The sequence below is a fragment of the Boleophthalmus pectinirostris genome, unplaced genomic scaffold (assembly GCF_026225935.1).
Source record: "Boleophthalmus pectinirostris isolate CB_2022bp ecotype Guang Dong unplaced genomic scaffold, ASM2622593v1 HiC_scaffold_15, whole genome shotgun sequence".
Taxonomy (NCBI): Eukaryota; Metazoa; Chordata; class Actinopteri; order Gobiiformes; family Gobiidae; genus Boleophthalmus; species Boleophthalmus pectinirostris.
The window spans coordinates 611,713-624,483 of NW_026571070.1; the positions used below are offsets into that span (position 1 = coordinate 611,713).

Genomic DNA, 12,771 nt, shown 5'->3' on the forward strand with positions numbered 1-12,771 from the left:
AAAACAACTATTTTCTTAGCCCAGTTTTAGTCCTGGTTTAGTCCTGGTTTAGACCTGGTTTAGTCCTGGTTTAGACCTGGTTTAGACCTGGTTTAGACCTGGTTTTAGTCCTTGTTTAGACCTGGTTTAGTCCTGGTTTTAGTCCTTGTTTAGACCTGGTTTAGACCTGGTTTAGACCTGGTTTTAGTCCTTGTTTAGACCTGGTTTAGTCCTGGTTTTAGTCCTTGTTTAGACCTGGTTTAGTCCTGGTTTTAGTCCTTGTTTAGACCTGGTTTAGTCCTGGTTTTAGTCCTGGTTTAGACCTGGTTTAGTCCTGGTTTTAGTCCTTGTTTAGACCTGGTTTAGTCCTTGTTTGGACCTGGTTTAGTTCTGGTTTAGACCTGGTTTAGTTCTGGTTTAGACCTGGTTTAGTTTCTGGTTTAGACCTGGTTTAGTCCTGGTTTTAGTTCTGGTTTAGACCTGGTTTAGTTCTGGTTTAGACCTGGTTTAGTCCTGGTTTAGACCTGGTTTAGTTCTGGTTTAGACCTGGTTCAGTCTTTGTTTAGTTCTGGTTTAGACCTGGTTTAGTCCTTGTTTAGACCTGGTTTAGTTCTGGTTTAGACCTGGTTTAGTCCTTGTTTAGACCTGGTTTAGTTCTGGTTTAGACCTGGTTTAGTTCTGGTTTAGACCTGGTTTTGGAGACAAATAATGAAGATTTTTTTTTCTTATTTTTGGTTTTATTTTAAAAAATGAATGAATGAATGAAAGCAGGTCTAACCCCGGTCTAAACCCGGTCTAACCCCGGTCTAAACCCGGTCTAAACCCGGTCTAAACCCGGTCTAAACCCGGTCTAAACCCGGTCTAACCCGGTCTAAACCCGGTCTAAACCCGGTCTAAACCTGGTCTAGTCTCAGTGTTTCTCGATCAGTAGGAAACTCCAACAGCAGTTAAAGACGACGTGTCCCTGCAGACTCGAGGACGACTGTTTCTCCTACAGAAACATTTATCGTTTCTCTGGACGATATTTGGACTTTTTATCGTATCAGACGCTGGCCTTAAATCTCCAGCACACGCCCGTATTTAGTTTTGGTCGATTTTACATGTGTGTCTATGGTAGAATGTTCAGCAGTTGCTACGACGACACACGAGCAAAACACCAACACACACAAAAAAAAAACACTTTAAGCTCGTCTGAAAACTCAAGTAAAGACACGGTTTGATTTTCCTGTGGTCAGAGCGAGAGTCGAGGTTCTGTTCAAGTTTCAACAAAAAGGTGCCAGTGACTCGACTCGACTCGACTCGAGGGGGCGTGTTTAACAGCACAGATCCTGTCGGCTGTTGGAGTTCAGGTCAGAGTTCAGTCGGGTCTTTGTGTTCAAACAAAACTCAGATTAAAATGAACCTTGAGTCTGAGAGTTTCAGACGGAGCAGTGCCTCGTGTTAGCGTCTCACCCCCACAGGAACGACCTGGACACACACAGTGTGCTGCATTTTAAAGGGAAAAGAGTCTTTTTTTGTTTGTTTTGTTTTTCTTTGCTGATTTTTTTCTTTGCAGATATTTTTCAGGGCATTATTATTATTATTATTATTTTATTATTATTATTATTATTTTTATTTTATTATTTATTTATTTATTTATTTTTTATATTTTATTAGATTATTTTTATTAGATTCTGTTTTTAGTCGTATGTTGTTTCATTGTTTTTTGTCTGTTTTTGCAGCTCTTTGTTCAGTCTGTGTTGTTATAAAGAAAGTTTTAGTTGCAGTTACACGACGGTTTCAGGTCAATATTATTAAACTCACACGGGGTCAGGTTAAATAAATATTGTTTTATACAGATGTTTGTTGGAACAGCAGCGCTCGGCTCCAGTCAGTAATAGAAATGATTCCTTATTATTATTATTATTATTATTATTATTATTATTATTATACCTTTTCAAAATTTTCTCTGTCAAAGAACAACCAGAACAACCGGAGTGTCTCACTATAGTCGAGTTTCAGCTGACGTCATTGTTATTAAAAGTCTGTGTTGCTGCTGGGAAATATTCTGGTTGGAGGCAGAAACACGGTCGCGTCAAACACAGTTCGTAACCTCGTGTATTTATTCTGATATTGGTAAATTCCTGCTGCATTATCAGACGCACAAATAGAAACACAGAAGAAGGAAAATGTCTTTTTCATATTCTGAGTGAAAAGAACCACTAACGGTGAATTAAACGACTTTCAAACATCCGCAGAGCAAACGTAGAAGATCCTAACAAACCGTGGACTCAACAAGTTCAACAACACATCCAGACTCTTGGAGGTTTTCATCTTTTCTGCTGTGAATGGCCCAGGAGTTTCCACCAAGTCATTGTGGATAATAATATTATTATTATAAATATTTGTCCAGGGAGTTGGAGATTCTGACCAGAAGTTTGGTTTGATCCACCTTTTGTCGGGGTTGAAAAGGGAGATTTGTCGTCCGTCGATGTTTATGTTTATGACCAATTTCTGGTCACATGTTCTTGGGTCGTCTGCCGTTAGAGTGGATCAATAACCAGGATCAATACCCTTTACGTGTTTTCTCGCTCCGTCCGTCATGTTCAATTAGTGTTTATTGCCGCCGACCAAAATAATTCCCATCATGCAACGTGTGCTTTTGTCAACAGTGAAACTCGTCTATAGACTAAACTTCACTTCAGGTTCATGTTTTTCTGTGTTAAATAAAAGCGTCGTTTTCTCCAACAGCTTCATAAATGTGTTAGTCAGTCTGGCGCCCCCTGCTGTCTCTGCTCAGTTTCATTTGTCTCCAGGTCAGAATCAGAATCAGAAAACACAAGACGATTTATAAAAACCTCAGAAGTGTCGAGTTCAGGCTCCAGCCAATCAGAGACGAGACAGAGTCTGTGTTGGCGACGATTCTCCAGATCCACAAGGATTTAAACCAGAACAAAGAGAAAGTTTGGTGAATTTGATCAAGGGGAAAGATTTTTTTTTTTTACTTTATTTTTATTAGAACATTTTATTTATGTATATCACATATTTACATACACAAATGATTAGTAATATGAAACAAAATAAACCAACAGACCAAAAAAGGAAAAAATAAACTAAAATAAAATCAAATACGAGGCCATGGAGCTGGTGACATCTGCAAATATGTATAAAACATTTTTACATTAAGTTTGGTTTTAACTGTAAGATTTCCACTTTTTCCAGGACGGTTCTTTTGTCTGTCGTGTCTTAAAGAAAATGTTATTTGTTCCATAATCTGAATTTGGTTGATTATATCAGTTTGTTCTGAAACAGGAGGTTTGTCCTGGAGCCATTCAATTAATTAAAAATAAAGTAAGATAAGTAAATAAAAAATAATAATACTAAAATAAAATAATAATTATAACAACAACAACAACGACATTAATGAAAATAAAAACAAATGTAGTATTTGTCAGTGTTTGTCTTTCCAGAATATTTGATGATGATGAGTTTTACACAGACACAGATTTGTGATGTTTAAACGTCAGATTCTCGAGGAGCAGAACGTTTAGTTTTGAAATTCATGCGTTAAATTTAGTTTGTTTTAATTGTTGTTTTTGTCTTTTATTTTTCCAGTGAGTCGTGAGTGAAATTATAAACTCAAACTTGTTCAGACGCTGATTTTTTTTCCTTGGAATTTTGTCATTGTCGTGTTTTTGGGCTTTTTGTTTAGTTTAGTTTAGTTTAGTTTAGTTTTGCTGTAAAATGACAGAATAAAACTAAAACTAAACTAGTTTTAGTTGAGTTTGTTGTGTGACTGTTGTTGTGTGTCGTTGTTTCTTTAAGTTTTGTTCTTTCTTCTCTGGATGTTGTGGAGAAATTGTTCATGAAGAATGTTTCTCCTTTACACATTTACACAGAAAAACTTGAACCAGAAGAAGTGACGTTTACGGACATCGAGACGCTTCCGACTGGTGTGAAAAAGTTCTCCTCCTCCTTCTCCTCCTCCTTCTCCTCGTGGTTTGTTCTTGTGTTTGTGTCTGAGTCTCGTGGGATTTCGTGTGAACAGTTTGAGTTCGTGTCTCTTTAAGGCTGCGTCCTCCACTGAAGGTCACGTCTATTTGAGTCCAGACACAGTTGGACGGAGTTGGACAGGAGTTGGACACAGTTGGACACAGTTGGACACAGTTGGACACTTCAGACGCAGACGCCGCTTCTGTTCTCAGGACGATTCTCACGCTCACTGTTTGGATTACGTCTCCTCCAATCTTCAGACTTTTCTCTGTTTTCTTCTCTTGGTTGTTCACTTCTGCCTCCTGACGTTCCTGCCGGGTTGAGGTTCTGGCGCTGGTTGAGGTTCTGGCGCTGGTTCTGATGCAGTCGTTTGTCCCGTTCGCGCTCGGACAGGAAGTGGGTAGGTGATCCAGGACGTTCTTGTTTTCAGATCGACGCCTTCGGAGACAAAACGGCTCCTGGACTCGTCTCGGCTTTTTCCCAACAAAACGTGTCGCTGCAGTTTCACGTCGGACCACGACTCGACTCTAAACCAGGTCTAAACTCTAAACCAGGACTAAACCAGGTCTAAACCAGGTCTAAACCAGGACTAAACCAGGTCTAAACCAGGTCTAAACCAGGTCTAAACCAGGACTAAACCAGGTCTAAACCAGGTCTAAACCAGGACTAAACCAGGTCTAAACCAGGTCTAAACCAGGACTAAACCAGGTCTAAACCAGGACCAGGTCTAAACTAAACCAGGTCTAAACCAGGTCTAAACCAGGTCTAAACCAGGACTAAACCAGGACTAAACCAGGTCTAAACCAGGTCTAAACCAGGTCTAAACCAGGACTAAACCAGGTCTAAACCAGGTCTAAACCAGGTCTAAACCAGGTCTAAACCAGGTCTAAACCAGGTCTAAACCAGGAAACTAAACCAGGTCTAAACCAGGTCTAAACCAGGTCTAAACCAGGTCTAAACCATCTAAACCAGGTCTAAACCAGGGGTCTAAACCAGGTCTAAACCAGGTCTAAACCAGGAAACTAAACCAGTCTCCCATAAACCATCTAAACCAGGTAAATCTTCATTTTCTTGGTCAAACCAGAAGTTTACTTTGAAAACACATTTTAAATCAGTTTTTCTTGTTTCCCACAGTCATGGAAATCCTGGAAAAGCCATGGAATTTGTAAATTAAATGAAATTGTAGTCTCTGTTTCCCTCGGCTCCAGTGTTTGTTCAGTTTTCATGAGTTTGTTCTGATTCTGTGTGAACGTCTGAGTCTTTAGTTTAAAACAGACGACAGTAAATAAAAATAAAAACACTGACAGGATTTAAAATGTTCCAAAACTATAAACCAAACCAGAAGGTGAGTGAAAGATTTAATGTTTCAGATTTACACTAAAACTCTGATCAGTTCTGCACATGGAGGTGCTGGAAAGTCATGGAAAATTCACTTTACTCGTGGAAAAGTTTGGAAAAGTTGTCAGTGTAAAAGCGTGGGAACTAGGGCTGGTATCATGAAGAAGTTGCCGATACGATACACACCTCGATACACAGGCCACGATACGATACACACCTCGATACATGAGCCACGATACGATACACACCTCGATACACACGATACGATACACACGATACGATACACGATACACACCTCGATACACGATACGATACCACGATACGATACATACACACCTCGATACACAGATACGCCACGATACGATACACACCTCGATACACACGATACGCCACGATACGATACGATACACACCTCGATACACAGAGCCACACGATACGATACACACCTCGATACACAGGCCACGATACGATACACACCTCGATACACGATACGATACCACGATACATACGATACACACACCTCGATACATGAGCCACGATACGATACACACCTCGATACAGTGCACTTTGGATTCGATATGATATATTTCAAATCAATTCGATACGGTTCAATAAAAAATAAAGACTAAATCGTGACTGTGGTACTAAAAGTTTTTGTTAAATCACTTCTTCTTGTGCAAAGTTCATATGAAACACAAACATTTTAATATTTATCAAAACAGTAAAAATGTCAAATGTGTCGCATCAAATGAGTTTCCTTTCACTAAACAAACAACAAAACTGTAGCTCTGTGAGAAAATAATTCAGTAAAACTCACCTAAAAATACTCTTGGTGATATATCGATACTGTATCATCACGTTAAACGATACGATATATCGATATTCTGATATTTTTGCACACCCCTAGTGGGAACTGTGAACTACAGCATCTGGAAAGAAATCTGAACTATTTCCTCACCTGCTGCGTGAACATCATTTATAATCAACTGCAGAATTTATTCAAAAATCATTCAGAATCAGAATCAGTTCACAGATTTATTATAACCTTGAGTTTGTGATTAATATAATACAGATAAAAAATAAAAATAATGTTTAGTTTCATAGTTCAGTTGGAGTTTGTGTCTGTTTTGAAGAGTCTGAGATTATTTATCACTGATCAGATTTTTGATTTTATGTTTTAATGAATTTTGTTTTATTTAATGTGAAACTGTTTAACACAGAGATAAGTGTGTGTGTGTGTGTGTGTGTGTGTGTGTGTGTGTGTGTGTGTGTGTGTGTGTGTGTGTGTTGTGTGTGTGTGTGTGTGTGTGTGTGTGTGTGTGTGTGTGTGTGTGTGTGTGTGTGTGTGTGTGTGTGTGTGTGTGTGTGTGTGTGTGTGTGTGTGTGTGTGTGTGTGTGTGTGTGTGTGTGTGTGTGTGTGTGTGTGTGTGTGTGTGTGTGTGTGTGTGTGTGTGTGTGTGTGTGTGTGTGTGTGTGTGTGTGTGTGTGTGTGTGTGTGTGTGTGTGTGTGTGTGTGTGTGTGTGTGTGTGTGTGTGTGTGTGTGTGTGTGTGTGTGTGTGTGTGTGTGTGTGTGTGTGTGTGTGTGTGTGTGTGTGTGTGTGTGTGTGTGTGTGTGTGTGTGTGTGTGTGTGTGTGTGTGTGTGTGTGTGTGTGTGTTGTGTGTGTGTGTGTGTGTGTGTGTGTGTGTGTGTGTGTGTGTGTGTGTGTGTGTGTGTGTGTGTGTGTGTGTGTGTGTGTGTGTGTGTGTGTGTGTGTGTGTGTGTGTGTGTGTGTGTGTGTGTGTGTGTGTGTGTGTGTGTGTGTGTGTGTGTGTGTGTGTGTGTGTGTGTGTGTGTCTGTGTGTGTGTGTGTGTGTGTGTGTGTGTGTGTGTGTGTGTGTGTGTGTGTGTGTGTGTGTGTGTGTGTGTGTGTGTGTGTGTGTGTGTGTGTGTGTGTGTGTGTGTGTGTGTGTGTGTGTGTGTGTGTGTGTGTGTGTGTGTGTGTGTGTGTGTGTGTGTGTGTGTGTGTGTGTGTGTGAGTGTGTGTGTGTGTGTGTGTGTGTGTGTGTGTGTGTGTGTGTGTTTGTGTGTTGTGGAGCAGCTGTGGTTCTATTTCTGTCACTCTGACATTTGTATTGTCCCTGTTCACAAAGAACTACAAACAAGATGGCCGTTTGTAGTTCACTAAACCAGGACTAATTTATGACTAATTCAGGTCTAAACCAGGTCTTTCTTTCTGTTTCAGAGGTGAAGTCGTCGGTGAGTAAAAACGGTCGTGGTTCGTCGGACTCTGGAGAGGCTTCGTCGTCATGTGGGGGTGTGGGGGGGGCGGAGTCATCGGGTCCGGTCCGGTCCTGGTTCAGTCTGGTCTTGGTCCTGGCTCTGGTCGGGCTCTGGAGCTCCATGGCGGTGGTTTACTTCGACGTGGTGGACTACGACAGCGTCCTGGGTGAGTCCCGCCCACCAAACCAAACCACGCCCCACCAGACCAAACCACGCCCCACCAGACCAAACCACGCCCCACCAAACCACCCCCACCAGACCAAAACGCCCCACCAAACCAAACCACCCCACCAGACCAACCACACCCCACCAGACCAAACCACACCCACCAGACCAACCACCCCACCACCAAACCAACCCACAGACCAAACCACGCCCACCAGACCAAACCACACCCCACCAGACCAAACCACGCCCCACCAGACCAAACCACGCCCCACCAGACCAAACCACGCCCCACCAGACCAAACCAACCCCCACACCAAACCACCCCACCAGACAACCACCCCCCACCAGACCAAACCACGCCCCACCAAACCAAACCACACCCACCAGACCAAACCACCAAACCAAACCACACCCCACCAGACCAAAACCCCCACCAGACCAAACCACCCCCACCAGACAAACCACGCCCACCAGACCAAACCACGCCCCACCAGACCAAACCACCCCCACCAACCACCACCACCCCCCACCAGACCAAACCACGCCCACCAAACCAAACCACGCCCCACAAACAACCAAACCACGCCCCACCAGACCAAACCACCCCACCACCACCCCAACCAAACACGCCCACCAGACCAAAACCACGCCCCACCAGACCAAACACGCCCCACCAGACCAAACCACGCCCCACCAGACCAAACCACGCCCACCAAAAACCACCCCCACCAGACCAAACCACCCCACCAGACCAAACCACGCCCCACCAAACCACAACCAAACCACACCCCACCAGACCAAACCACACCCCAAACCAAACCACGCCCCACCAAACCAAACCACGCCCCCACAAACCACGCCCACCACCAAACGCCCACCACCACGCCCCACCAGACCAAACCACGCCCCACCAAACCAAACCACGCCCCACGAAAAAAAAAAAAAAACTGAAACAAATCAAACTAATCTGAGACGTTTAAACAGATTTGACACAATTACACAGTTTTTAATTTCCGACTTTATTTCTACTGATTTAAAAACACTCACAGCTGTAAATGTTGTTTTAAAAATATAAATATCACGTCTATTATTTATGACAATAAAATATAAACATCATAATGAAGAAATAAGTTTATGTGATTAATTGAATTTTTAATCACGATTTCAATTTGTGTGTCAAAAGATTTAAGATTAAAGTTTATTTGGGGATTTTTTTATATAAAGTTTTAAGTATATTTATTTTGTTTTTAAAATATAGAGATTGTAGGTTTAAACCAGGAATAAAGAACAGTTGGATATAGAGTTTATTTTAGACACATTTATGTTTTTCTGTTTCATTTCATGTTCAAAATTTATTTTATTCAATTTTTATACGTCGTTAAACTGCTCGAAGGTTCAGATTTGTAGAATATTTTTATTTTCAATTAGACAGTTTTACATAAATTATCAATAACAAAGTGTTTTTGGGGTGTTTTTTTTTGAGAGAGAAAAGTTGAATAAATACATCGAGTAAATAAAAAAATACTCGTTTGAATAATCATGATCATGATTTTTCAGAATCAAGCATCTTTAATCCAAAATGAAATATTGTTATTTCAAAGTATAAAAGGGAGTTTTGTCATTTTGGTTCTTTCACTTAAACTACAGATAAAAGTGTGAAAGTTTCATCACAAACATCAGTTTGTCGGTCGCACAAATGTGTGAAACGACTCAGAGTCACTTCCTGTTAAACTCAAACTAAATCTGACGACAACAACACAACAACCACACAACAACCACACAACAACTACACAACTACACAACTACACAACAACTACACAACAACTACACAACAACTACACAACAACTACACAACAACTACACAACAACTACACAACAACTACACAACAACTACACAACACTACACAACTACACAACAACTACACAACAACTACACAACAACTACACAACAACTACACAACAACTACACAACTACACAACAACTACACAACAACTACACAACAACTACACAATACACAACAACTACACAATACACAACAACTACACAACTACTACACAACTACACAACTACACACAACACAACTACACAACACACTACACAACTACTACACAACAACTACACAACTACACAACACAACTACACAACTACACAACTACACAACAACTACACACAACACACAACACTACACAACTACTACACAACATACACAACAACTACACAACAACTACACAACAACTACACAACAACTACACAACAACTACACAACAACTACTACACAACAACTACACAACTACTACACAACTACACAACAACACACAACTACACAACAACTACACAACAACTACACAACTACACAACAACACAACTACACAACAACTACACAACTACTACACAACTACTACACAACAACTACACAACAACTACATACACAACACACACAACTACACAACACTACACAACTACACAACAACTACACAACAACACACAACACTACACAACAACACTACACAACAACTACTACACAACAACACAACTACACAACAACTACACAACAACTACACAACAACTACACAACAACTACACAACAACTACACAACAACTACACAACAACTACACAACAACTACACAACAACTACACTACAACTACACAACTACTACACAACTACTACTACACAACTACACAACTACACACACTAACAACAACTACACAACTTTTTTTTCTATTTTTTATTTAAACACAAAACCAAAACCTGAAAAAACAAATCATTGTCTGTTTTTTTTTCATTTTTGTTTCAGAAACAAAAAATGAAGAAAATATATATATTTATTTTATTTTTTAAATGAATGAACGACACACAGATTGTGGTGGTGTAGTTTTTATTCCAGCTGCAGATTGAACAGACTGGAGTGAAAAAAGGAAGAATAACTCTTCATTAGGAGGAAAAGGGGCAGATTTAAAAGTAAAATTACTGTAAGAAATAAACCCAGACGAGGACAAACAAAGTGAAACGGCCAAAAAAGTTCCTCTTGTTTCTAATCGTGTGATTTTCCCGCCGGCAGCTCGAGCGAAGGAGTTCCGGCAAAACTTTACAAGTGTTTTACAAGGTACAAAAAAAAAAAAAAACTCAGCTCATTTCAAATCTTCACCATCGTCCACAATCGTCCACCGTCGTCCACCGTCATCCACCGTCGTCCACAGTCGTCCACCGTCGTCCACTATCGTCCACAGTCGTCCACTATCGTCCTCCGTCATCCACGTCGTCGTCCACACCGTCGTCCACCGTCGTCCACAGTCGTCCACCGTCCACAGTCGTCCACCGTCGTCCACAGTCGTCCACCGTCGTCCACTATCGTCCACAGTCGTCCACCGTCATCCACCGTCGTCCACCGTCGTCCACCGTCGTCCACCGTCGTCCACAGTCGTCCACAATCGTCCACCGTCGTCCACCGTTGTCCACAGTCGTCCACAATCGTTCACCATCATCCACCGTCGTCCACAGTCGTCCACAATCGTTCATTCACCGTCGTCCACAATTGTTCATTGTCGTCCACCATCGTCCGTCATCCACAATCATCCACAGTCGTACACTGTCGTCCATCGTTGTCCATCGTCATCCACCGTCGTCCACCGTCGTTCACCGTCGTCCACAATCGTCCACAATCGTCCACCATCGTCCATCGTTGTCCACCATCGTCCACAATCGTCCACCGTTGTCCACAATCGTCCACCATCGTCCACAATTGTCCACCGTCGTCCACCGTTGTCCAGTCATTCACCGTCGTCCACAGTCGTTCACCTTCGTCCACAGTCGTCCACCGTCGTCCACCGTCGTCCACCGTCGTCCCACCGTCGCCCACCGTCGTCCACCGTCGTCCACCGTCGTCCACCGTCGTCCACCGTCGTCCACCGTCGTCCACAGTCGTCCACAGTCGTCCACCGTCGTCCACAGTCGTCCACCGTCGTCCACAGTTGTTCTCTGTCGTCCACCGTCGTCCACAGTTGTTCTCTGTCGTCCACCGTCGCCCACCGTCGTCCACCGTCGTCCACCGTCGTCCACAGTCGTCCACCGTCGTCCACCGTCGTCCACCGTCGTCCACCGTCGTCCACAGTCGTCCACAGTCGTCCACCGTCGTCCACAGTCGTCCACTCGTCGTCCAGTCGTTCTCTGTCGTCCACCGTCGTCCACAGTTGTTCTCTGTCGTCCACAGTCGTCCACCGTCGTCCAGTCGTCCACAGTCGTCCACAGTCGTCCAGTCGTCCACAGTCGTCCATCGTTCATCCACCGTCGTCCGTGTTGTTCGTTGTTCATTTCTTTCAGACAAAACCTGAAGCTTTTTTTTTCACTTTTATTTGAGGTGTTTTTCTTCACCTTCATTGTGACGCATGTTAAACTTCACCAGGTCATTTCTCACTCCTCATGATCTGACGATAAAACTAAACCATAAAATATAAAATATAAAATATATTGTGCGTTTGTTTGTTTTCAGGGAAATTGTCGGCGTACGATTCAGACGGAGACGGAGACTTTGACCTGGAGGACGCCAGAGTTCTGCTCGGTGAGTTTTTTTTATTTTTGTTTTTTTCAGTTAAAGGTTGAATATTTTACAAATTTGACTCTTGTGAAGTTTAATGTTTCCTGCTCAAAACTCTGCAGAGTTTGTGAGTTTAAACATGTGAATGAAACAAACTCAACTTTATCACAGATCAGAAAATACTGACGGGATTAAACACGAGTTTATTATTTAAAAAACAAATCCAACTTTTGTCTCTGAACAATAAGACAAACATCAATATAAGGACTAAACCTGGACTAAACCTGGACTGAAACCTGGACTAAACCTGGACTGAACCTGGACTGAACCAGGACTGAACCAGGACTGAACCAGGACTGAACCAGGACTGGACTAAACCTGGAACTAAACCTGGACTGAACCTGGACTGAAACCTGGACTGAACCTGGACTGAACCTGGACTGAACCTGGACTGAACCAGGACTGAACCAGGACTAAACCTGGACTAAACCTGGACTAAACCTGGACTGAACCTGGAC

At 42.3% G+C, this 12,771-nt stretch overlaps 1 protein-coding gene across 2 annotated transcripts in view; it reads left to right on the top strand.

The window, feature by feature from the left end:
- unm_hu7910 (un-named hu7910) overlaps window positions 1-12,771 on the top strand; it is a 40,281-nt gene that overhangs the window by 953 nt on the left and 26,557 nt on the right. Inside the window, exons 2-4 of one of the 2 annotated variants that reach the window (XM_055150696.1) lie at window positions 7,514-7,717; window positions 10,781-10,825; window positions 12,209-12,277. In XM_055150696.1, the coding sequence (XP_055006671.1) occupies window positions 7,514-7,717; window positions 10,781-10,825; window positions 12,209-12,277 (318 nt within the window). The remainder of the gene's footprint in view (window positions 1-7,513; window positions 7,718-10,780; window positions 10,826-12,208; window positions 12,278-12,771) is intronic. The other variant, XM_055150697.1, reaches the window with a different exon arrangement.